At 36.4% G+C, this 22,425-nt stretch overlaps 2 protein-coding genes across 6 annotated transcripts; one reads left to right on the forward strand and one right to left on the reverse strand.

Moving 5' to 3' along the window:
* On the forward strand, positions 731-11,264 carry LOC109712252 (intracellular protein transport protein USO1). 2 transcript variants are annotated; one of them, XM_020235724.1, is made up of 11 exons: positions 731-938; positions 1,470-1,552; positions 2,514-2,714; positions 2,920-3,042; positions 3,363-3,400; positions 3,476-3,596; positions 4,659-9,173; positions 9,675-9,797; positions 10,080-10,187; positions 10,285-10,427; positions 10,701-11,264. In XM_020235724.1, exons 2-11 carry the CDS (start codon positions 1,475-1,477, stop codon positions 10,930-10,932), a joined length of 5,682 nt encoding a protein of 1,893 aa, XP_020091313.1. In that variant the 5' UTR covers positions 731-938; positions 1,470-1,474; the 3' UTR covers positions 10,933-11,264. The 2 variants fall into 2 exon arrangements, with proteins under 2 accessions (XP_020091313.1, XP_020091320.1); XM_020235731.1 differs by lacking the exon at positions 731-938 and adding an exon at positions 963-1,085.
* LOC109712271 (apoptotic chromatin condensation inducer in the nucleus-like) lies at positions 11,966-16,938 on the reverse strand. Of its 4 annotated transcripts, XM_020235765.1 has the most exons (8): positions 16,832-16,938; positions 16,603-16,681; positions 15,286-16,060; positions 14,559-15,216; positions 13,658-13,849; positions 13,419-13,570; positions 12,291-12,823; positions 11,966-12,199 (listed from the first exon to the last, which is right to left on the reverse strand). In XM_020235765.1, the coding sequence occupies exons 3-7, from the start codon at positions 16,033-16,035 to the stop codon at positions 12,338-12,340; spliced, it is 2,238 nt and encodes a 745-aa protein (XP_020091354.1). In that variant the 5' UTR covers positions 16,036-16,060; positions 16,603-16,681; positions 16,832-16,938; the 3' UTR covers positions 11,966-12,199; positions 12,291-12,337. The 4 variants fall into 4 exon arrangements, with proteins under 4 accessions (XP_020091354.1, XP_020091338.1, XP_020091346.1 ...); XM_020235749.1 differs by having other exon boundaries at positions 14,559-16,036; XM_020235757.1 differs by having other exon boundaries at positions 13,658-13,846; positions 14,559-16,060.

The following is a 22,425-nucleotide window of genomic DNA, read 5'->3' on the forward strand; positions in this document are numbered from 1 at the left end:
TGTTCCTCTGTTATTCTAAAATACCCTTGCGGTTACCACCTGTCAAGTTACTTTTAGTTAAACGTGAGTTAAATATCTACCACAATTAAAAAAAAGTAAAATATCACTTTTGTCCTTAACTTAAGAATAAATAAGAAATGTTGATGATGTTAGAAGAGTATATTTGAAAAGGTCAAAAAATAAAATACTTTTTGTACCCCTAATTTAAGAATAAATAAGAAAAATCAGTGATAGCAAAAGAGTATATTTGAAAGAATAAAATAATAATTTTATAGAGATAACAGCGTTTATTAACAAATTTTAACTCTAGAGGTATATTTAAAATAGGTTGAAATGTAAAAAAGGTATTTTCAATACTAACCTTCTAAAAAAAATAAATTAAAAAGTCAGGAAAATTTTTAGCGGTATATAAGTAATTGCCCCTAAATAATACTACCGTGGAATATAAATTTCTACAGTAATAAACTTTATTTAGTTTTGTACTTTGTATTGTATAGTATACTACCTGAAATTGAAATTCCTATAGCGCTATACTTTAAAGTAAAGTCAAAATTTAAACTTTCCAATTTTGCGCTCGGGGCCCAAAGCACGCGACCCCGTTAAGCTATTTTTCCTATCCTACGTGTCAAAAAATTAAACACCCTCACTAATTACGCAATAATAAATATTTAATAAATAAATAATTAAAGAAAATCATAGGCTTTGGCGGGGCGTCGTTTTACCTCTAAACTAATTGAGCTCTCTCTCTCTCTCTCTCTCTCTCTCTCTCTGTACTCTCTCACCTCATTCTCGTCTCTCATGGCGAGCTCGATCGAGCCCTAGACGACCCCCTCGTTGCTCCGAGCCCTGACGATCTCCGCCATAGCCGATCCATTGCGGAGCTTCGCGTGTACACGATCTGCTCGCCGTCGCTTGCTCTCGAAGCGCTAGATCCCGAAGTTAGTATAGCGCCGCGCCCTGTCCCATCCCCCCGTTTCTCTCTCTTTCTCCCTCTCTAGATTCGTACTTTGCGTCACTTCTTCTGTTTTAGATTCGTTTGTCGCGAGATCTCTCGAGAAATCTACTGTTCCCTGTAGCCATTGCAGGTGAGCTCGTGATACTGTACTTATTTGCCGTAATCGACCCCTCTGTAGCTTTAGTTTTGAGATTTAGTCCTTGATTCGGAGTTGTACGCTACGATTTGGTGTACGGATCCCTTTCCATCTCGCATTTGCTGCTTTGCTAGTAGAAAGGTTGGTACTTAGGTGATAAACCCCGACATTATTCATTCATCCCTTTCTAATCCTTCCCTTTATGCATTGTTTGTTCTCATTGTTAGTGTATTCTACTGGATCGAGCTTCTTAGTTGTGCCGTTTACCGATCTGAGAATTGATCTTAGTTGTTTCCGTGTATGCTAATTTTTGGACAAAGAGTAAATTTTTGGGTTTCTTTTTTTTTTTTTTGGGATGTTGATTCAAATATGATTCAGGAAAAATGTCGAGGATTCCGAAGTGGAAGAACGAAAAGACTAAAGTGAAAGTGGTCTTCCGCCTACAGTTTCATGCTACGCATGTAAGATTTGCTTTTTGTGCAATGCCTTTTAATTGCTTTTATTTTCGCCCTTTAGAATATGAATTGGGTGCCCGCATAGAGAGTAGGACTACTTTATTGGTCTGTTATACTCCATGGGGTGGAAGTGTTAATTGTGCTTTTTTAGCGTTCTTTCACTTTCTTGTGTTTACTTTTGAATTAACAACTGGCTTCCACGTGGTCTTTCTTCTCTTTGATTCTTTACTTGTTGCTGTTGCTGCAGTTGGATATGAAAAAGATGAACAAATGTAACTAAACTCTTCAATTGATGTTGTTATTAAAGATATAATAACAGTTTCATAAAATGTTCTGTTGTTGTCTTGCATAAGTTCAGTTTTCTTTTTCAGGCAAGCTTCCATCTTTTATTTTGACACGAAGAAGATGAGCCAACTTGCTGAATTTAATTTCTGTTGCTCAACTTCGAGCAATTTTAATTGATTTAAGGAGTTGTTCGTTCACTGCAATTTCGCTCTATCTCTTATAACGGCTTGTTTATCCAGCCATTTAGATTGTCAGCAATTTGAAAAGGAATGCTGTGGTTTTTCTTATTTTCGTCTTCTGCGTCCGTTCCTTTTCCATTTTGAGTGTAGTTGTTCACTACTTTACTCTTTGCATGACCAGAGTGCTGAAACTACAACTAGGGCTAAATTACTTCTTGTAATATAATTATCGCACAATGTGAATGTTGAACAGCTCTGCGGGGTGCCTTTTATCACACTATCTCTCTCTTGGATCTCTTAAATTGTTCCTCCACTAGATTAAATGGGCCCTTGTTCGTTCCCATATGTCAACTACTGCCTAAGGAAATGCCATTTTGCAAAATTTCCATCTGGCTTGAAATGCTATTTTGCAAATTTCCATCTTGCTTTAGATTCTCTCTCTTAATTCCTCCATTCTTTTATTCTTGAAGTATACAAAAGTGATTATTTGTTGAGTGTTTCAGATTCCACAGACAGGGTGGGACAAACTACTTGTGTCCTTCATCCCTCACGAGACGGGTAAACCAATTGCTAAGACAAACAAAGCAAATGTGAGAAATGGGAGCTGCAAATGGTCAGACCCAATCTACGAAACTACAAGACTTCTTCTAGATACAAGGACTAAACAATATGATGAAAAGCTCTATAAGCTTGTTGTGGCAATGGTACCTCTTGGGAACCCTTCCTATCCTTTCGGTTTTTCTCCTCTCCCTCTCTCTACTCTCTTCCCTTCTTTTTTCCCTGATATCCGAACTGATAAATGCCTTCTCTTTTATCAATTTTGTTCTCTAATTTAATGAAAGTGTAATAATGAGGTTCTTGCTGACGAGTTGGAACTTCCTTGCAATTTGTCAATTCCAATAATAATAGGGATCTTCTCGGTCTAGTCTTCTTGGGGAGGTTGACATCAACCTTGCTGACTTTGTGGATGCTTTGAAGCCATCCTCTGTTGCACTGCCTCTTGATAGTTGTGACTATGGGACAGTTTTACATGTGAGTTTTTCCATGTTTTTTTCTCCTGTTAAACTGTCTAGTTATACCATTTTACCATTTTTTACTAGACTTTTCATAATTGACAATTTTCAGTTAATTATTGAACTAAAATTTTTTTACGCCATCTGGAAGAACTCTTATGCGCGCTGCTTACTCCCTTTGTTTGCAATCACATTTTGTTAGGTTCATCTGCATTCTATACCATTTTTTGATGAATGCATTCCAGTCATTTATCTTCTGTTACTGATTTTGTTAATGCTTCCGGTGCTCAAATCGTTTAAGGTTTCTAATTTTGTGCGCTCTATGATATTATATCTCAGGTTACGGTGCAACTACTAACCTCCAAAACTGGCTTCAGGTATTGTTTCAGTGCAACTATGAGCTGGTTTATTGACTATTATACAATTTCTTACATGTTATTGCATAATTTCAGAGAATTTGAGCAGCAAAGGGAGCTCACTGTAAAGGGTCTTCAGATGATGTCAAACCAGAGAAGTCATAATTCTGACATTGTAGCTCATTCAACGGAGATTCCTGGTGAACATATAGACAAGGTTTGATGCTTTGTAACAAATTCAGTTTTCTAACATTTCGTGAAATTTAGTAATTTTACAGCATCGTCCCTCCTGCCAACTATGTTATATGCCTTAACGCTTGAAATGGAAATATAAACCAAGGATTAAAGTGCCCATCGGCACAGGCCGTATCCACCGTGCCGTATTGTGCCAGCAAGATATCGGTACGATACAGCCTCTGTGCCGATGGCACAACTCAAAACCCTATATTTTTGAAATTAGTAAGTAATTTTCTCAACAAAGTTCAAAAAATTTGATTAAAATAGATAATAAATAATTGGCATATATTGTTGCTAAAGAAATAAATATTTCATGTCATTAAGTGTCGGCTTACATATATTTTTTTGACCGGCACGCATCGGCACGGCCCGGCACGCATTGTGCGTACCGTGCCGGCAAGTTTTTGGCACGACCCCGTGCCACGGCACTTAATCCTTGATATAAACGATCTATCAGCAACATAAAATAAATATTTCAGTGTTGCCCTTTTCTAAAATGTAATCTTTCACTTTATTCATGCTAACTTAAGTTATGGTAATGGCACAATATCATTAAACACTTACTTGATCAGTGATTTCGCCATCTCTCATTTTCCATCTTTTTTTTTTTTTTTTTCCATTTATATGATATTGGTGAGCATGAGTGCTGCTTTTCCTTGTTTAACAAGGTCAGTCATCATACTGTTGAAATTTGACCTGCTTAATTGAAGATTCATTCAATGGGTTTGTTTAAGCTTGTCCGGAAAGCAACACGTGTGCTTTTTCCTGCTTCTATCAATTCTTGTTTTGGTGCTTTTTATTTTTATTACTGAATTATTACCTGTCTTCCTTTGTTTTGAGTTTCCAATGTTCATGAGTTCTACAGATTCTATTATTTCATCAAACATCTATCATATGCCTATAATGGATTTTTCCATTGCTTGTTTTTTGCATCTCATGCTGCTTAGATGTAATTTCTTTATTAATGTGCTGTTCTCTTGATATTTTGTCTCCATCAGCAGAATTTTTTAATACACTAAATTTCTTCTAATATTGATAATAGGTAAATGCACGGGTCAGGTTCAAAGAAAACTTTATGGAATTTCCTTCAGTTAAAGAACTGGCGGACTCTAATGAAGATTATGAAGATCCTGCTGCTGGAGCTGATGGTTCGTCATACACATCAGATAGTTTATACACTGAAAAAAACGATGTTTCCGTTCCACATGAGATTGATAGCTTCAAGAGCACAATACCTAGTAATATTAGTGGGTATCCTCTCAGTCAGAGCCCTAAGTCTGATAAAGAGGACTATTTAAACCGTGGCTGGAGCTCAGACTATTCTGGAGACCATGATTTAACAATTGCTTATGAAGAGAATAATAGGCTCAGGTCACGATTGGAGGTTGCAGAATCGGCTTTTCTGCAGCTTAAATCAGAAGCGAAGTCACTGCAGCGCGTCACAGATGAATTAAGTGCAGAAACTCAGGGCTTGGCGCAACAGCTTGTTGTTGAGCTCTCTTCAGGAGAAGAGCTTATGAGAGAAGTCGTCATGTTGAAATCTGAATGCTCGAGATTCAAGAAGGATCTTGAAGAACTAAAATCTGCTGAAGTTTTACAACGTTCTCACGATATGCATTCGCAGGGGATCGAATGGCTTCAGGGTTTGCTGCTTGTTGAGAGCAAAGTTCAGGAAATCCAAAAGAAGGCTTGCTTTGGATTCCATGGAAATGATTTTGATTTCCTTCGTGCTGATTTTAGGATTGTTGAATCCATCCTGAACAATCTTAAAAAAGGTATTAATAACCAAGGGCAAGGCCTAGAAGGCTTGGTAGGTGTGAAAAAAGCTGGTTCCGCATGCATGATGGAAGAGAAAATGTGTGAGCTCCTAGAGAAATTGGAGCAGTCAAAAACTGAGAACGAAGCCGTAATGAAAAAAATGAGCCAGATGGAGCGTTACTATGAAGCATTTATCCAGCAGCTTGAGGAAAGCCAGAAGCAAACACTGAAGGAGTTGGAAGACCTCAGAAATGCACATGCTTCTTCTCTTTATACTGTTTCTCTCCTCCAAGAGCAGATTGCAAAAGAGCACCAGGAAATGGATGTACATTTGATGAGGTTGGCTGAAGAAAAGAAAATCCTAGAATCCCAAAACAAGGAACTTGAGAAGCGGGCTGCAGTTTCTGAAACTGCTCTCAAGAGGGTTCGTCAGAACTACTCGATAGCAGTCAATCGACTACAGAAAGACCTTGAGTTACTCTCTTTCCAGGTTCTGTCTATGTACGAGACAAATGAAACCCTAGCAAAGCAAGCTTTTTCAGATTCGTATCAAAACTATCCTCATGACAATTTGGAAGAAAATATTTTGATTAAAACTGATCCTGGACTGTCTCAACTGCAGAATGGATTGTCAGATAATTTCGTGGACAAAATGAACAGTAAAATCTATCTTCTAGGAGATCCCAAAAGCAAAGAATTGTATTGCAAGGACGAAGCATGTGTAAATGAAATTGATTCTACTTATTCTGTATGGGTAGCTTCACAGCATGGTCGTGAACTGATTAAGAACCTTGGGCTTTCTGCTGATCTACCTCCAGAAACAGAAAAGCATGAAGTACTTGAAAGATCTATTGATAGTTCTGAATCAGATAAACGGCAGATAAATCATGGAAATGATACAGAGGATGTAAGAACTTCATTTAATAGGCTAAAGGAGCTTTATTCAAGTCTGGAAGCTGAATTTTCAGATCTGCACGCGGTTAACATTCAGCAGGAAGTATTCTCTGACATATTGCTACAGACACTGCACACTTTAAATGATGGAATTAAGTGTACAAGGGACAAAATAGTTGATCTCGAACAACAGCTAGATCAGTCAAATTATGTTAGGGAGTCTTTGGTGTTTAAGTTGGACGGTGCTTTGGATCAATGCAAAAAAATGGAGGAGAATGAAGCTAAATACATATCTAAATGTGATGATTTGACATTAAAAAATCAAATTCTGGAAGCAAAGCTTGAAGATTTCTTGGTTGAAAATACTTGTCTGAGTGACAAGTTTGCAGAATATGAGAAGCTGATGATGGAATGTAGAGCTTATGAGAGACAATGTAAGTCCTGGAGTGAAGAAAGGAACAGATTTGAGAACTTACTAGTTCAAGAAAGTCTGCAAAAGAATCGGCTCACTGAAGAGTTCACGGCATTGAAAGAGAACTTTGTTAAACTATCCTCGGAAAATGATGATCTGCAGAAAGGTATTACTGCTCTTCAAGTGGGACTTCGTGATTTATGCTGTAACATGATATCCTGTAATAAGCAAATCGATTCTTGTCCTTTCAATTATGCACATATACAACACCAACTTGAAAACAAGAATTACATGGCCACTTTGACATGTTTGGAACAGTTCAACCTACAAGCATGTCAGAAAATAATTCAGCTTAACCAGGAGAAGAAGGAGATGGAGGAAGTGAAGGAAACTCTTGAAAGCTCATTAAAGAAGACACAGTTGGATATGTGTAACATGAAAGAGAAATTTGAGTCTGATGTTGAAGCTATGACAACAAAGCTAGACATATCAAGCAAACTAGTCGAGAAGCTTCAGGTAGAATTTCAAGTTGTGACAGAGAAGTTTAAGCTTGGCTCAGAAACTGAAGAAAAGCTTGCAATTAAAAATATGGAGTTGTCATCATGGCTTGAAATGCTGGAAATTGACCTACAGCGTTTTACTGATGAAAGACAAAATCTTCTTGAAAAGCTACAGGTATTTGATGCCCTAAATGAGGAACTTGAGAGGACTAAAACCAGTCTTATAGAATGTAAGCAGGAGAACCAAACTTTAATTATGTCCCTACAGTCTAGAGATGAGGCTTCCATCCAGATGGAAAATGAGCTCCAAAGTATAAAAGAAAACATGAGATCCACTCATGAAGATCTCCAAGAAGAAAACGCATTGAGGGAGGGGCTTGAATCTGTAATTTCAAATCTTTCATCACAAATGAAGGAGAAAGACCAATATATGCTTTCTTTCAATGAGCAGAAGGCTGAACTTGTATATCTGAGGGAAAAGGTTCAGGATTTGGAAGAGGCAAACAGTGGAATGCAGGACCTCCTGTTGCATGATGAAGAAAACCAAAGAATTTTAGAGGGTGAGAATTTATCCCTCCGTTTACAGATTGTCGATGTTGCAAACAACTTGGTGGCTTTTGATGAGGAGTTTTTAGTTGGTGATATTGAAGTTATCTATTTGAGAAGTCAGTTGAAGGAATTAGTTGGCCTTGTCAAGTCATTAGGAGAAGACCTTGAGGTGCTTGATCAGAAACATAAGGATACCATGACGGTGCTAAAACTACACATGTCTAATGAAAAAGAGTTAGTTGATAGAAATGCAGGACTATCAACAGCTCTTCAGTCTCTAAAATGCAAATATGAAAAAGTTGTTCATGAGAACGAAGGTCTTGTAGATTCCATAAACAGCAATCATGCAATTGTACAAGCGAATAGCAGTAGAGAACAGCAGTATGAAGATGAGATTGTGCGTCTTAATGACATGAAGGCCACGCTCGAAGAACAGGTGGATCATTTGATATCCTCCAGATACGAGTTAGAAATTGCGAATCTACTGTTCAGATCCAAATTGGGTGAGCAACAGATTAAGATGTCAGTACTTCTGGAATGTAACAATGAGCTAATGAAATTAAGAGAGCAGAACAATGAGCTTACGCACAAACTCTCTGAACAGACTCTGAAGACAGAAGAATTTAAGAATCTTTCTATCCATCTAAGAGAACTCAAAGATAAAGCTGATGCAGAACATCATCAGCAAATACGTGAGAAAAAGGATGTTGAGGAATCACTTAGAATTGCATTTATCAAGGAGCAGTATGAAACTAAGATTCAAGAGCTGAAAAATCAGCTCTATGTCTCTAAACGGTATACTGAAGAAATGCTATTGAAATTACAGAATGCACTTGATGAAGTTGAGACTGGAAAGAAAAATGAAATTTCTCTTGCGAAAAGAATCGAAGAGCTGTCAATGAAAATTTCAGAAATGGAGCCGGAGCTACATATGGTATTGACGGATAGAAAAGAGCTGGTGAAGGCTTATGATAACATAAAGAGTGAATTGGAATGTTCTATATTGAACCTTAAGTGCTGCCAGGAAGAAAAGGTGAAGCTTGAAGCTTCTCTGCAGGAATGCCAAGAGGAGAGAAAGAGGAATAAAGTTGAACTCGAATTGGTGAAACGGTTATTAGAGAATATAGCAGCAACTGGTAATGAACAGTCTCAAGAAAATCATGATTCTGGGGCGTCTGGAGTAACATCAATGGGACAGATTTTGGAAGATGTCAATTCTGGTTTTAACAGTGTTTGTGAAGAGATGCCAAATATTAGCAGTAGTAATTCTGGGAGAGACCAAGGAATTACAGCCCTTGCAAATCCTTTAGATAATGTACATGGAAACTACACCCCGAATGCAATTCCCCCATCAAGCTCATCTGGAGACAGCAAAGATGCTGAACAAGATTCCCTAAAGGAATTCACATATATGAGTTCTTCATCAACGGCACAAGCCTCAGAGGTAATTTCATTGATTTTATAATCAAAATTTTCTTTTCCTTACATGGCTGATATTGTATAAAATCGTAAATTTGTTAGCAAGGTGGTCCCTTACCTTGCATTATCTATTGTTCAAAATGATTATTAACTTTTGTGATAAAATTAACCATCATGACTTAGTTGTTAACAAAGTACTTATCCTTAATATCCTAAACAAGTAGTCTGTTGCACCTGTGATTGTCTTATGCGTTAATGGAATAAAGTCTAAAAGCTTTCAGAAATATAAACGCCTTACAATTTGTTATATCATCTGCTTAAAATCTCAATATTACTACTACCACCATGTCGGCATTTTTATATGTTTTAGCTGAACTTTGAAGGCATCCAACAAGTCAAGCCAACTGTTTCTACTGTCAGTGTCGCTCTATCCCTCTTTCCTAACAGCATAGAAACTTACTATACAAGCTTCACAAGGACTATTCTTGTTTTTGGGATCTTCATCTGATCTTTATTCTTTTGACAGAATGCTGAAATTGAAAACAAAAGAAACACAACTTTGGAGAATACCACAAAGGATAGTGTTGCCAAGGAGCATTTCAGAGATCAACAAAGATTGAAGACTCAGATGAATCTCCTTGAAAAGGAGGTATTTTACCTTGAAGAAAATCAGCTTTTTATTTGTCTTTTTTAAAAATAACTCTGAATAGCAACGGCATTGTGAATCCAATATGAGTTCAGGCACACACGGAAATTGTAGCAGTGGTTGCAGATGGATATTTGTTGAACCTATTTGTTTTCATTCATTTTTATTATGTGAATTGTAAAACACTCCAGATGTGGAGCAAATAGCTAGTACAGATGCCTGAACCAGATAATAGTTGGATTGCTACAAGCGATATTGACCTCTAGTTCATATTTGTTTATGCAGCTCGAGAAGTTGAAGAATGAGAATTTGTCTCCCCTCCTTCCTCTTGAAGATCGGATTGATAATCCATCACTCTATGGAATGCAAAGATCGATATCACAACTTGACATGGTGCGGGTTTTTTTTTTTTATAGTTCCTTTGAGTTCTGACATGAAAAGCAAAATTAAATATCTGAGTCATTGACTGTACTGTTTCTGTTTTTCTCAGGCAAATGAACATTTGGGGAGCATTTTTCCTCTATTTAAAGAATTGCCAGGCTCGGGTAGTGCCTGGGAAAGGGTGCTTGCCTTAGAACTTGAGCTTGCAGAAGCATTGCAGGCAAAGAAGAAAGCCAATATCCGTTTCCAGAGGTAAAAAAAATTCCCTGTTATGGAACACATTCTTTTTTTTTTATTACTTAAGTATGTTGCTCCAATCTTTTCATTATTGGATTCGTCTTACCAGTTTCTGTTATTCACATGTAAATCCCTCAAATTATCTTCCTTTGTGCACCAAGCTCCTAGGCTTAATTGTAAATTTACAAACCCCTAGCATACTTGATGACATTTTTACCCTTGGGAACCGCTCTCTGGGAGTATTTTATATTTTTAATTTTCTGATTTCTCTCTCTGTCTTCATTTCAGCTCATTCTTGAAACAACACAATGATGAAGAAGCTGTGCTTCAGAGCTTCAGGGACATAAACGAGCTGATCCAAGAAATGTTCGATTCGAAGAAACGGTACATCGCCATAGAGAGCGAACTGAAGGAGATGCAGGGCCGCTACTCGCAGCTAAGCCTGCAGTTTGCAGAGGTCGAGGGGGAGAGGCAGAAACTTATGATGGTTCTCAAGAACAGATCACCAAAGAAACAATAGCTCTCATTCCTGCTGCTGAATAGAGCGGCCGCATCCATTCATTTTGTTGCAAGAAAATGAGGAGATACTAATATCTCAGGGCATTATTTAGCCGGTGTAAAACTAGTTTTTGTAAATATGACAGTATAAAATCCTAAAAGTGTTCTGCCGTCGAGGATAAGTGTGTATAATATAAACTGCCGCTTGTCTTGTTGTGTGGTTAGCTGAGCTAGTTCGTACGCACCGGACGGGAAGTATCAGCTCTGATGATTTGATTTATCTTGTGTACATCATGTAATTTTGTTGTCTCCAAGGGGTTTATAGCAAATATAGATGTTCCTTTATTGTTCTTCCGCCCTCCTTTTGAACATTGCTATGGATTTTTCGGCGTGAGATTTTGCTAGAAGTGATTCAGTTTTGGACCATTTCCCGTACCGTTGCATGCGTTTCTCTTTAGACTATGTGACAGCAGCGGCAAATGTATTTAAGAATATATAGTTTTAACGGGCATGGTTTTTTTACTGTTGGATTGTATGGTCACTTAGTTTGGGTAAGGGGATGGGCTTAGGCTCGGCTCTTCTTGCCAAAAATGATCTACTTGTTAATCCTCTGTTAATCTCTTTGGTATTGAAAACCATCTAATACTATCACCTGACACTGTTGGATTAAGAGGTCAGGGCAGAAACATAGCTTTGCGACTAAAATGAGTCGGAAGAAAAACATAGCTTTTCAATCTCTCAGCGAGAGTATAATAATTAGTATAATAATTATATTTTCTTATCGTCGTTTCTCACACAAAGCCTTGATAAAGTGCAACAGCTTAGACCATCGAAATCTTCAAAACTCTTCGTCTTCATCATAACCACAGCCTTCAACGTTAAGTTTCCTTGTTGCAAATAATTTGTTCGGATAAGCCTAAACCCTTATTCATCGAGCAAGCCACCACCCAGTTAAACATCCTATCCCACTAATCGATTTCCGCCACGGCATTGCTGTTCATCCACTGCTCAACTCACAAAACAGCAGCTAAGCATCCATCAAACTAACACATTAGGAATTTGTAAAGAAGCTTTTTGAACTTTCAAACTTGAATATGGAGAATACAAGTTTTAACTTTTGTTCATGCTTAGCTAAAAACCTAACAAGCTCCTGCATTATATTGTCCACATACAATTCAACCATTGACCACAATACGTGGCTCCAAAACCACGGATGCATTTGGAACCGAAAGTCACATGAGAAGAGAAATCAAACAATCTCCCGTCGGAAAACTGCTGCCTCAAAGACCCTGCAAAACCAATCGCCGGCGTCATCCCCAAAATTTTCTTACAAAAGTGTAACACATAAAGAGGGAGGAAAAAAGGATATAGTATACACACCCACGGACGAACTATTTTGACGACAGACTGAAAGAAGGAAGGGTAGATTACTCCTTAGCGCCTCTCCCTTGAGCAGCTAGTTTAGCCGCCACCTGCTCTTCCGACAAAGGTAAGTAGTAAATCCTTGGCGCAGCCTTCGTCTTCTTAAACAGATCATCAAGAGTCAGCACAGGAGGTTCGGGCTTTTTCATAGGGGGAGGAGGTGGGAGTCTTTCTCTAGGGAAAGGCGGGTCAGAAAGAGGTGGCGGCGCAGGAATGGGAGGCGGAGGTAGCTGCTGCTGTTGCTGCTGCTGCCTGGGGGTAGTTCGGGAAGGAAAAGTTTGGTTACTGGCTTGGGCTTGTTGAAAGGGAGCGGCTCTTGGTGTTGTTTGGGTGGGAGTTATGGGTGCTGGAGATTGCGGAGGGGCTTCCACCCGAAGCTTTACATCCTGCGGGTCCACAAACTCAGCTATCAGATGGTTTCCGCCGTTGGGGGGCCACTGAAGATTGTACACAGCGTTACGAGTGGCTATTGCTTCCTCCGCTGATGAGTACTATAGAAGAGAAAAAGAAGTTTTAGACAGTAAGTGATCTCAGTACTTCTACCACAAAAGGAAACAATGGCATGGCCAATTGCATGGGGACTTGTAACTGCAATCACATATATAGCAACAAATATTACTGTAGAACATAAAACAACATTATTCAGAAAACTTTCCTCTAGACATTCTCTCAAATCTTCTAATCTTCAGCCATCCGTAGGAAACTAGAGAAGGATGTGCAAGATATTCGCTCGTAAAGTTCATTCAGGCATGCACTTTGAATATAACCCCCCTCACCCCTCTTGCCCCAAGAAAAAAAAAGAAAAAAAACCCAACAAAGGAGTTGGGTGGGGTGGGGTGGGGTGGGGTGGGGTGTGGTGGGGTATAGGAACAGAAAAAAGGGGGTCTCTGGAGATATTTCCAAGCCTTATCAAAAGAAATGCCAAACAGCTCATCACTAGTCCTCTTATTTACCACTTTAAGGTAGGACAAATGAAATTATCTTTTAATAGCACTACAACAGTGTGAACTTAAAGACTGAATTACAGCAAAAAAGGTGAGTCTGCATATCACAGGAAACAAACGTCAGATGTTAAGAGAACCATACTGTCACATAGCAGTGGGTCTTGATATGATCCATCCAGAAACTACAAACAGATCCAGTTTTTGCTAGCAGCTCCTGCACTGCTCTCAAAGTAAAGGGGCGCACAAAACGATCGATTCTCAGGGAAGTTGTAGGAGGCTTCAGAGATGGCGGTACTGCAGTGTGTCAGAGATGACTGCTCACTTAAACATTGTTATAAAAAAGAAAAGGAAATCTAGAACATGAATCTTGCAAAGGCTCACCAATGCGCTCCTTTGGTGAATCCTCACTGATTGCAGAGTCAGATCTGGTAAAAGTGCGTTTGATGGTAGGTATAGATGCCTCATCAAGTGCATTAGAAACACTGAGATTAGGTGCCTTTCCCTCTGAAACTTTGACATTGTCAGAGTTCCATCTTCGCTGCCGCTTGACAGTCTCATTAGTCCCAGCACCTTCTGAAATTTGAACATTCATTTAATAGTTGGGCAATAAAATTTCCTCAAGCTGAATTATGCAAAAATAAGACATGAATGCCTGATCAAATTGCAAGTGTAATGTAATATAAAAATGCAATTACAAGTCATAATGTTAGCAGCAACCACCGTTACAGTTGTGCGCCAACACCAACAATAGAGTGGCAGAGGCGAGTAGAAATTGGAGAGAGATGATTATTATGGAAAACAAGAATTTGGGAAAAGATGATTATTATGGAAAATATGCAACATAATATTGTGGGACTATGCAGCCCCATACGCTCCTTCAGGTACAAAAGTTTTGCTGTTATGTGATTGATTGAATACTTAACATCAATCCAAGTATCGATGATGGTTAGATACAGTCATCAGGATCAGTGAAATAATAAGATCTGCCTGTTTGTGTCCGTCTTTTTCATATTTATAGATCACTAGTGAATGATCCCTTACATTTCTAGACAAAATTCGTATAGATAAATAAACATAGGAAACAAACGAAATCGTCTAGCTGTAGTAACTTTAAGATGTTGCCCGGAAAAAGCTGGGCATAAGGAAGTCATTAATGCTGCATAACATTATCAAAAAATCAGCCAAAAAATGAATTTGTAGACAAAATTAGGAGAAGGAAAAGAAAAGAAGGCACTGATGACATATACAGAAGATATATCCATTTGCAGAGCTAAAGATGTACCTTCAAGTTTCCTCTTTTCGATAGAAGCTTCCACTCTAGGTTTCCTCTCTTCAACAACATCATTCTTGACAGACGATGGCCTGCTGATGCCAGCATCAGGCAGGACCTCATCCTTCACATCATGCTCCTCTCTCTTTTCTTCCATACACTTAATATTGGACTCGATGACATTCTTATTTTCGGTCACATCCTCCTCCATTGACTCCTCACTTGAGCTCCTGTCTAGGTTTAATTTCTCTGGAGAACCTCCATCAGCACTATCATCTTTCTTGCTAGACTCCACATTAGTGGTAGCAGTACATTTGTAATCTATTTCTTCCAAAGAGGCCTGTTCCTTAACAGGCTCTTTGTCATCACCACCATCCTTTGGATGTAAATCGCCATCTAAGGGAGGAGGAATGCTGGACGATGGCTGTTGCACCATCTCCGGCTTAACAACATCTAGCTCTAAATCAAAGTTATCAGCATTCAAATTACCCTTAAGATTATTATTCTTTTCAGTAATTGACATAGATTCAGTAGAAATTGACTCACACTTTACTATAGACCCTAAGTCTGGGCTAACCTCAGATACCTGATTGTTTGGTTCAGTGGCGATGGGCTTGCTATCCTCATTGGCGGGATCAGTATGCTCGCGCTCGTCATCAAAGTTTGAACCCTGGCCAGCAGAATCATAATTGTCGGTTGCAATATTAGTTGTAGTTTCTTGCAAGATATTTGACTCAACCTCCATTTCCTCAACTGCTTTTTCCGCAACTGACGCATCTGGTTCTGTATAAGGCCTGGTATAACTATCTTCAAATTTGATTTCTCCTTTGACATCTGAACTGCTCTCTATTGCTGGTTCTGTAGCAGGCGCTAAATTTGGATCTTCAAATTTGATTTCTTTGACTTCTGGGGTACTCTCGGCTGCTGCATCCGGTTCTGTAGGAGACACCATATTGGCATCTTCAAATTTGATTTCTTCCTTGACTTCTGAAGTGCTCTCGGCTGCTAAGTCCGGTTCTGTAGGAGGCACCATATTTGCATCTTCAAATTTGATTTCTTCCTTGACTTCTGAAGTGATCTCGGCTGTTGCGTCCGGTTCCGTAGGAGGCACCGTATTTGCATCTTCAAATTTGATTTCTTCCTTGACTTCTGACGTGCTCTCAACAGTGCCATCTGTTTTTGCACCTCCATCTATTTCAACAACTTTATCAGGAACAACCTCTGTATGATCTTTCACCACCAGCTGTGCTTCTTCCTTCTCAACATAATCCTGGGGATCTGAATTAAGGTTAACCCCATTATCCATTTCTTCTTCTTCTTCTTCTTCTGTTGGTGCTGCCTCGATACGAAGCGCTTCATCCAGCCGCCTGATCAGATCATCTTTCAAGCCCTTTATTGGCAATTTCCTTCTCCTCAGCTCCTCCTTTAACTCGGTAACCTTCCATTGATCGATTGGCTTGTTGTTGAGCACAGGGTATGGCGACGACATCCTGTCCAGTTGCCCGTAGTTCGACCTTAGTAATCATATGAAAATTTTCAGGTAGTGCAAATGTAATGCATGAGATAAGTAATAATAATGCTCCCACGCATATTTAAATATCTATAAAAGAGAAAAATAGTAAATGAAAAAAGGGAGAAAAAAATGGCCATTTCCAACATTGCTTCAACTAAGCACAAATTTTTAGATTAAAGCGAAAATGTAAGTAATACATCGCAAAACACCATATGAATCTAAACCTTTATAGATGGATAATAACTCTGATCTAATAAATCATAAATGATTAGCATATGAATTACTTAAAGCAAAATACTTTTACAACAATCAAACAGTCCAAAGCCTAGCTCTCAAATACATGCAGATTAAGCACTCAAAAAAAAAAAAAAAAAATCCCCTAATGCAAGCTCAAAAATCTCATCTTAACTATACAATATCATTCCAGAGAACTCACCAAACAATCTGCTTCAATAACCAAGTAAGGGCAAGAGATTTAGAGATCAGAGCAGAGTCGAAACGAAAACCCTAATTCGAGAACACAAAATAGGCATTAGAGGGTACCTCGATCAAATCCACTCCGAGAACACTTCGAAGTATCCCTACAACGATTACGGCCAAATCACCGAAACACGCATCTCCCCTGGGGAAAAAAAAAAACAAAAAAAGTAAAAAAACAACCAAAAAGTTGGATTAGAAAGGCGCGAAGAAGGATTAGAGAATGAGGAAGGAAATTGTAAGAAAATCTCCAAAAAAAATTGTCGAATTAAACAGGAGAAATAATCGCACTCACGATCTAGGGTTTCGCCGCGCTCCTCTATCGGAAGAGCCTCGAACAGCGCCCGTGTGTGTGTGTGTGTGTTTCAGTGTTTGTGAGAGAGAGAGAGAGAGAGAGAGAGAGAGAGAGATCGCATAACACTTATTCGGGTTTTGGTACGGGTATTAGGAGGAGCACTATCATCCGAACCAATCTACTGTGCTGGTGCCGATCCAGCCGTTTATTTTCGTGATGATATTATCCTACCCGTTAAAAAAATGCACGGCCGAGATTGCATGCGAATCGTTGCTGATCCGATAAGGGAATGAGATCAGATCCGGATCCGATACTTTTTATTGGATCAATACCTTATCAAATTTCGAGCTGGGCTGGACTGGTCATTTTATGGGCCCATTTCCCACCGATCCGTTAATAAATTTTTAATGGTGGGTATATAAAATAACCATTTTGGCCTTACAAATTTGTTTATGCAAAAACTATTTTTATTTCTCTCTCTCTCCTCGCCTTCGTCGCTGCACGTGCAGTGTGCCTCATTTTGTTGTAACCAAGGGTCTCGTCTTCAATGTTGCTGCTGCCATAGGTCTCGTTGTTTTCATGGATAAAAAGAAAAATGTGAGAAAGATGACATGGCTCGATATTAGAATAAAAATTATATATATAAGAGGCAAAAAGTTTATTTTAACCTTTAGCTAATTGTGATTAGGTTTTTTTAGCTCATGATTATCTAAATTTTAATAACAGAAGAATATATTTGCATATGAAAAAACTTTTAAAGAGATAAATCTGATAACTTAAATTTTGTAAGGATATATTACTACTTGATAGCCTTATAAGGAGGCATACGTAATTATTGCTTAATTTTAAGCCCGAGCCCGGTTTACCGGATCAGGCCAGTTTTGTAAATCATCTAATGATTTCTCTAAGACCCATCAAAGAACATTAGTCTTATATCGAATACAAATTGGACTTCGTTTGGGACTATAGGGAAATTACGTTACGTGCGAAAGTACGATAAGAAAATACTATATTTGTTTCCGTATATAATATTATGTTCTGCATATCACGATGAATCGATAACGATATATTTTCTGTGGTCCTACGGAAGAACACAAAAGTATGTCCCTACATATTTATACCCTGACTCCATTTCATCTGATAGCGTCAGATAGACCCTAGTACCAAACCAAATCTTAAAATCTTAGCCCCATATACAGCATCTATATTTGTTTCCGTATATAATATTATGTTCACCCTGACTCTATTTCATCTAATAGTGTCAGATAGACCATAGTACCAAACCAAATCTTAAAATCTTAGCCCATATACAGCATTAGAGGTTTTCTGCCTATGGGCTTAAGCTTTTGATTTTTTTTTTATTTTTATTTTTATTTTTATTTTTATTTTTATTTTTGTGAGAGATAGGTAGCACACTACCCGTTTCGTTTATTTCATTTAGAAATAAATTAAGCTGGAAATGTGAATTAATTAGAATTCGAACTAGGGATCTCGGATACCAACCACCAAATCCTTTACCACTTGTTCTAGGGACGGTCGGTTAAGCAGAACTTAAGTTTACACTGGTTTAAGTTTCTTAGCATGCGAGGCCTAATGGATTAGGATAGTGTTTATAACATTCTTTTTTATATTTTGACAATGCCGACACAAAGTTATATCAATGGTTGGTCTAAGTCTACATTTTTGACTTTTGTTACATTTGAAGAATAATCTAAGTTTGGCATTTTTGTTAAGCATAGTTATGCATAGAGTTTTGTCAATGAGAAGATCTGAAGACTTTATACTGAGTTTTTGCTTTTATTTGAAATAGTCTTTGGGTTTATTAAGTACCTTTGAAATTTGTACTATTTTAAGGATAGAAATATATATGCATGAAAATTCATATTCGATAAAAGTAATTTTATACCAATTTGGTCTGACAATTGAAACAACTTCTGTACTAAAGATCAAGCGAAGTGCTCAAGAACTATATGTTTAGTGTGTTTTGTTATCAACTTGACTAAGAAATCAACTTTCGAAACTTAAAAGGCGAGGCTCAAAATAAAACTTTTGATATATATGCGTTTAAAAATGCTTCTGCAGAAGCTCCAATTATATTAAAGGCTTAATTACATTATTATTTTTTTTTTAACATTTTACAGGTATTTTCACCTTCTACACTATATCAGTTTATTTCAAAGACACTATTTAACTATATATTTTCTTAATCCCTACACCGTAAATAATAAATATACAATGCTAGATGAAAGTTGTTTAAAAATACTAATTACAAGTGTGACAGAGTATATATTCAACTCGTATTGACATAAAATCAATAAAATATATAAAAATAATGAAAAAAATATTTGAAAATTACTTGATAATTAGAAAGCTCTCAATGAGTCTAACATAGAGATTTATTTTATATATTTCCTAATATTTGATAAGCGGCTCTCAATAAAGTTGTTAAGATTTTAATATGAGAACTTAGCGAGAAAGAAGATAGTACAAGGAAAAAATGAAAAGAAAATAACTTAAAATACAGTACGTAATACAATAATATTTTTAAATATAAATTATATAATATAGCAATTGAAAATAGAGTAATGCTTCTATACTTTTTTTTTTTTATTACCGTTCATATCACGCGTATTCAACGACTCAGATTTAGTTTTTTTAAAATTGTGACCTGCAATAGCAGGTCACTTTGGGAGAGTACCGGTTACCAGGTACCTCAAAAACAAGGATATTTTGTCTTTTAATACATGAGCATTTAGTCATTATACATCTACTATATTTTCAAAATCTTTTTTTCTTTGTTTCCTTTTGCTCTCTCTATCTTCCTTTCATAATTTGGCATTTCATATAAGAAAAATTTCAAATAATTTGACAATATGATCATTGAATTTAAACTTTAAATAGTAATATAAATTTCTCTAATTAAATTTCACTTTTAAATTTAATTTTAATATTATTTCAAATTATATTTTAAAAATTTAAGTTTTATATAAATATTTGAAATATGATAAACAGAAAATAATGTTTGAATTCCAGTCTTCTAGTTTAGGTTTGATTTTGGGTTCGAAAATTGATCAGTTTTGAATTGGATATGATATTTTGAAATCCGTCGAGTTTGGAAATAAGTTTTGTGATTGTTAGTCGATTCGATTCAATATTCTACTATTTTTTTCTCACCAATAATTCTAATTTTTATTTTATATTTAAAAATTATATTTAAAATATTTATTAGCTCTACACAGTTAAATTATTATTCTGTTTAAAATATTTATTATCTTTACCGGTTCCAAATTGTTTAATGTTATTCGGTTCAATAGGTTAAAATCAGATTTCTTGATAGAATAAGTCAAAGTCTGATCAGTCAAATCAAATCGGTTCCAACTAGTTTTAAATCATTGAATTTAAAATTTAAATAGTAATATAAAATTCCTCTAAGAAATCTAGTTGTAAAATCTTATCTCTAAGTTTTTATGCATTACGTTTTAAACTGATGCGAGTAAACTGTATTTTTAAATCTTTGTAAGAAATTTAGTTTTTAAATAGTAATATGAAATTCCTCTAATTTAAATTTCACTTTTAAATTTTAAGTATTTAATTTTTAAAATTTAAATTCATCGTATTTAGAAATAAAACTATTTCTAAAATTTCTATAATTTAAATTAATGCATAATTTGAGAAACACTAAAACATTTAAAGTAGATTCCTAAATTAATGCCTAATAACTTCATAAATTTGGTTAATCAATTAATTTCCTAAATTAGTACTAATTAATGCATAAATTTAGGACCTCAATTAAAAGTTTCTTTAAATATTGTATTATTTAATTACCAAACTAACCTTGAATAAAATAATCCTTTTACCTGCTAAGTATTAAAGTTATATTTTTACCCTCTATTAATCAACGGTTAAGATCTTTTTTATTTTTTTTTAAAAAAAAGTACCGAATCATTTCTCTTGAAAATAATACTAAATTAAGTATAGTGCAGTAGGATGTAATTAAGTCTAAATCAAATTAAAGCAGTGCTATCCTATTTTGAGTGTACATGTTACACCTTTCTAAGTCAATGATTAATTTTTTAAAAAAAACTAAACATTTAAAGCGTTCTCAAATTCTAGAATGGAGGGTGTACCATACTAATAAATGTACACTTTTTTTCTGAGGCGTACGTGATATGTCTATCATTTTTCATCAAATTAATTTTAAATAAAAGAAAATCAATTAATGTACGCGTTTTCTATCATATTGACCTTGAAATAGAAGGAAATTATTTAATCTTAAATTGGAGAATTTCCAAAAGAAGCAAATTCTCCCCCCACCATTTAATTAATTAGCTGGAGCAATGAATACAAACCATTTAATTAATGCACACAGAACCATCCATGTTGAAGAGACACACACACAGTAGTAGCCACAGCATCCATGTACATTAAACAAGGTCAAAATGCACAGAGACCACTCAACTATAGAACATTTCCAAATCCATCCCTCGCTTGTCAACTCCTTACTTTTGACCGTGTTAATTTTTCCACGATTTACAAATTCAGCTCAGAATGAGAATATAAGTGTCGTGGCACGAGATCGTACTGAAAATTTTTCGGCACGGTACGATATCGATCATAAAAATTTATGTATGCCGACACATAATAGTATGAAATATTTATTTTCATTAGCAACAAAATATTCTAACTTTTATTATATATTTTTTATTAATTTTTTCAATTTTATTGAAAAAATTACTTATTAATTTAAAAAATAGAGGATTTTACGCTGTGTCATCGGCGCGGGGACTGTGTCGTACCAATATCTTATTTACACGATACGGCACGTACCGATGGACACTTAAATTTTTTGTTCAGAAGCGCACCACAAATCGAATCGATTGAAAAAAAAAAACATAAGGGAGTGTTATTCAAAATGTCGGGGGCTTGTTTCAAATGGGCCACAGTTGAGGGTCCTCCATACAATTTTACGCAGAAAAGTTGTCCCCTGAGCCCGGTCCATAGACCCGACCACAGTTTGAACGCAAATTGAAGGTTTGAGGGTTTTATGGGGCCAAGTTTTTAGAGTTTAGGGTGGACCCACACGCACACGTCGAAGAAAAATATAAGCCTCCTAAATTGCAATATAAGTTGTCATTATCAGTGGTAGATCAGATCCAGGAAACAACTGGTGCATGTGTAAATCACATCTCAATTTTTAAGGATCAATTTTCTCCAATTAAAATCTAATATTATGTAAATAATCCATGCATAAAATATCATAGGTTAAGTTTGTTTATATATTATCGAAGTATCAAATAGTTCGAAAATTCAGAAACATGACCATTGTCTCATTTGTAAGAAATTAATATTTGAATTTTATAGCTTTTAATTAGTTGACATCGAGGAACATGAAGAGTAAGTTACCCAAAAGATAGTTACCGTTCATGAACGCAATGTAACCCTACTTTTTCAAAATTAAAAGAAATGTAGCCTACAATAACTATCCTACTTTTGCCATATCTTTTAAAGTAATCAGGAAATATTTTTAATTACCGTCTAACTACCAAAAATTCAATACCTATTTTTAATTATTCAACTATTTCCTTTTGTGAAAT

Source organism: Ananas comosus, linkage group 1, assembly GCF_001540865.1.
Source record: "Ananas comosus cultivar F153 linkage group 1, ASM154086v1, whole genome shotgun sequence".
In the NCBI taxonomy this organism is placed as follows: Eukaryota; Viridiplantae; Streptophyta; class Magnoliopsida; order Poales; family Bromeliaceae; genus Ananas; species Ananas comosus.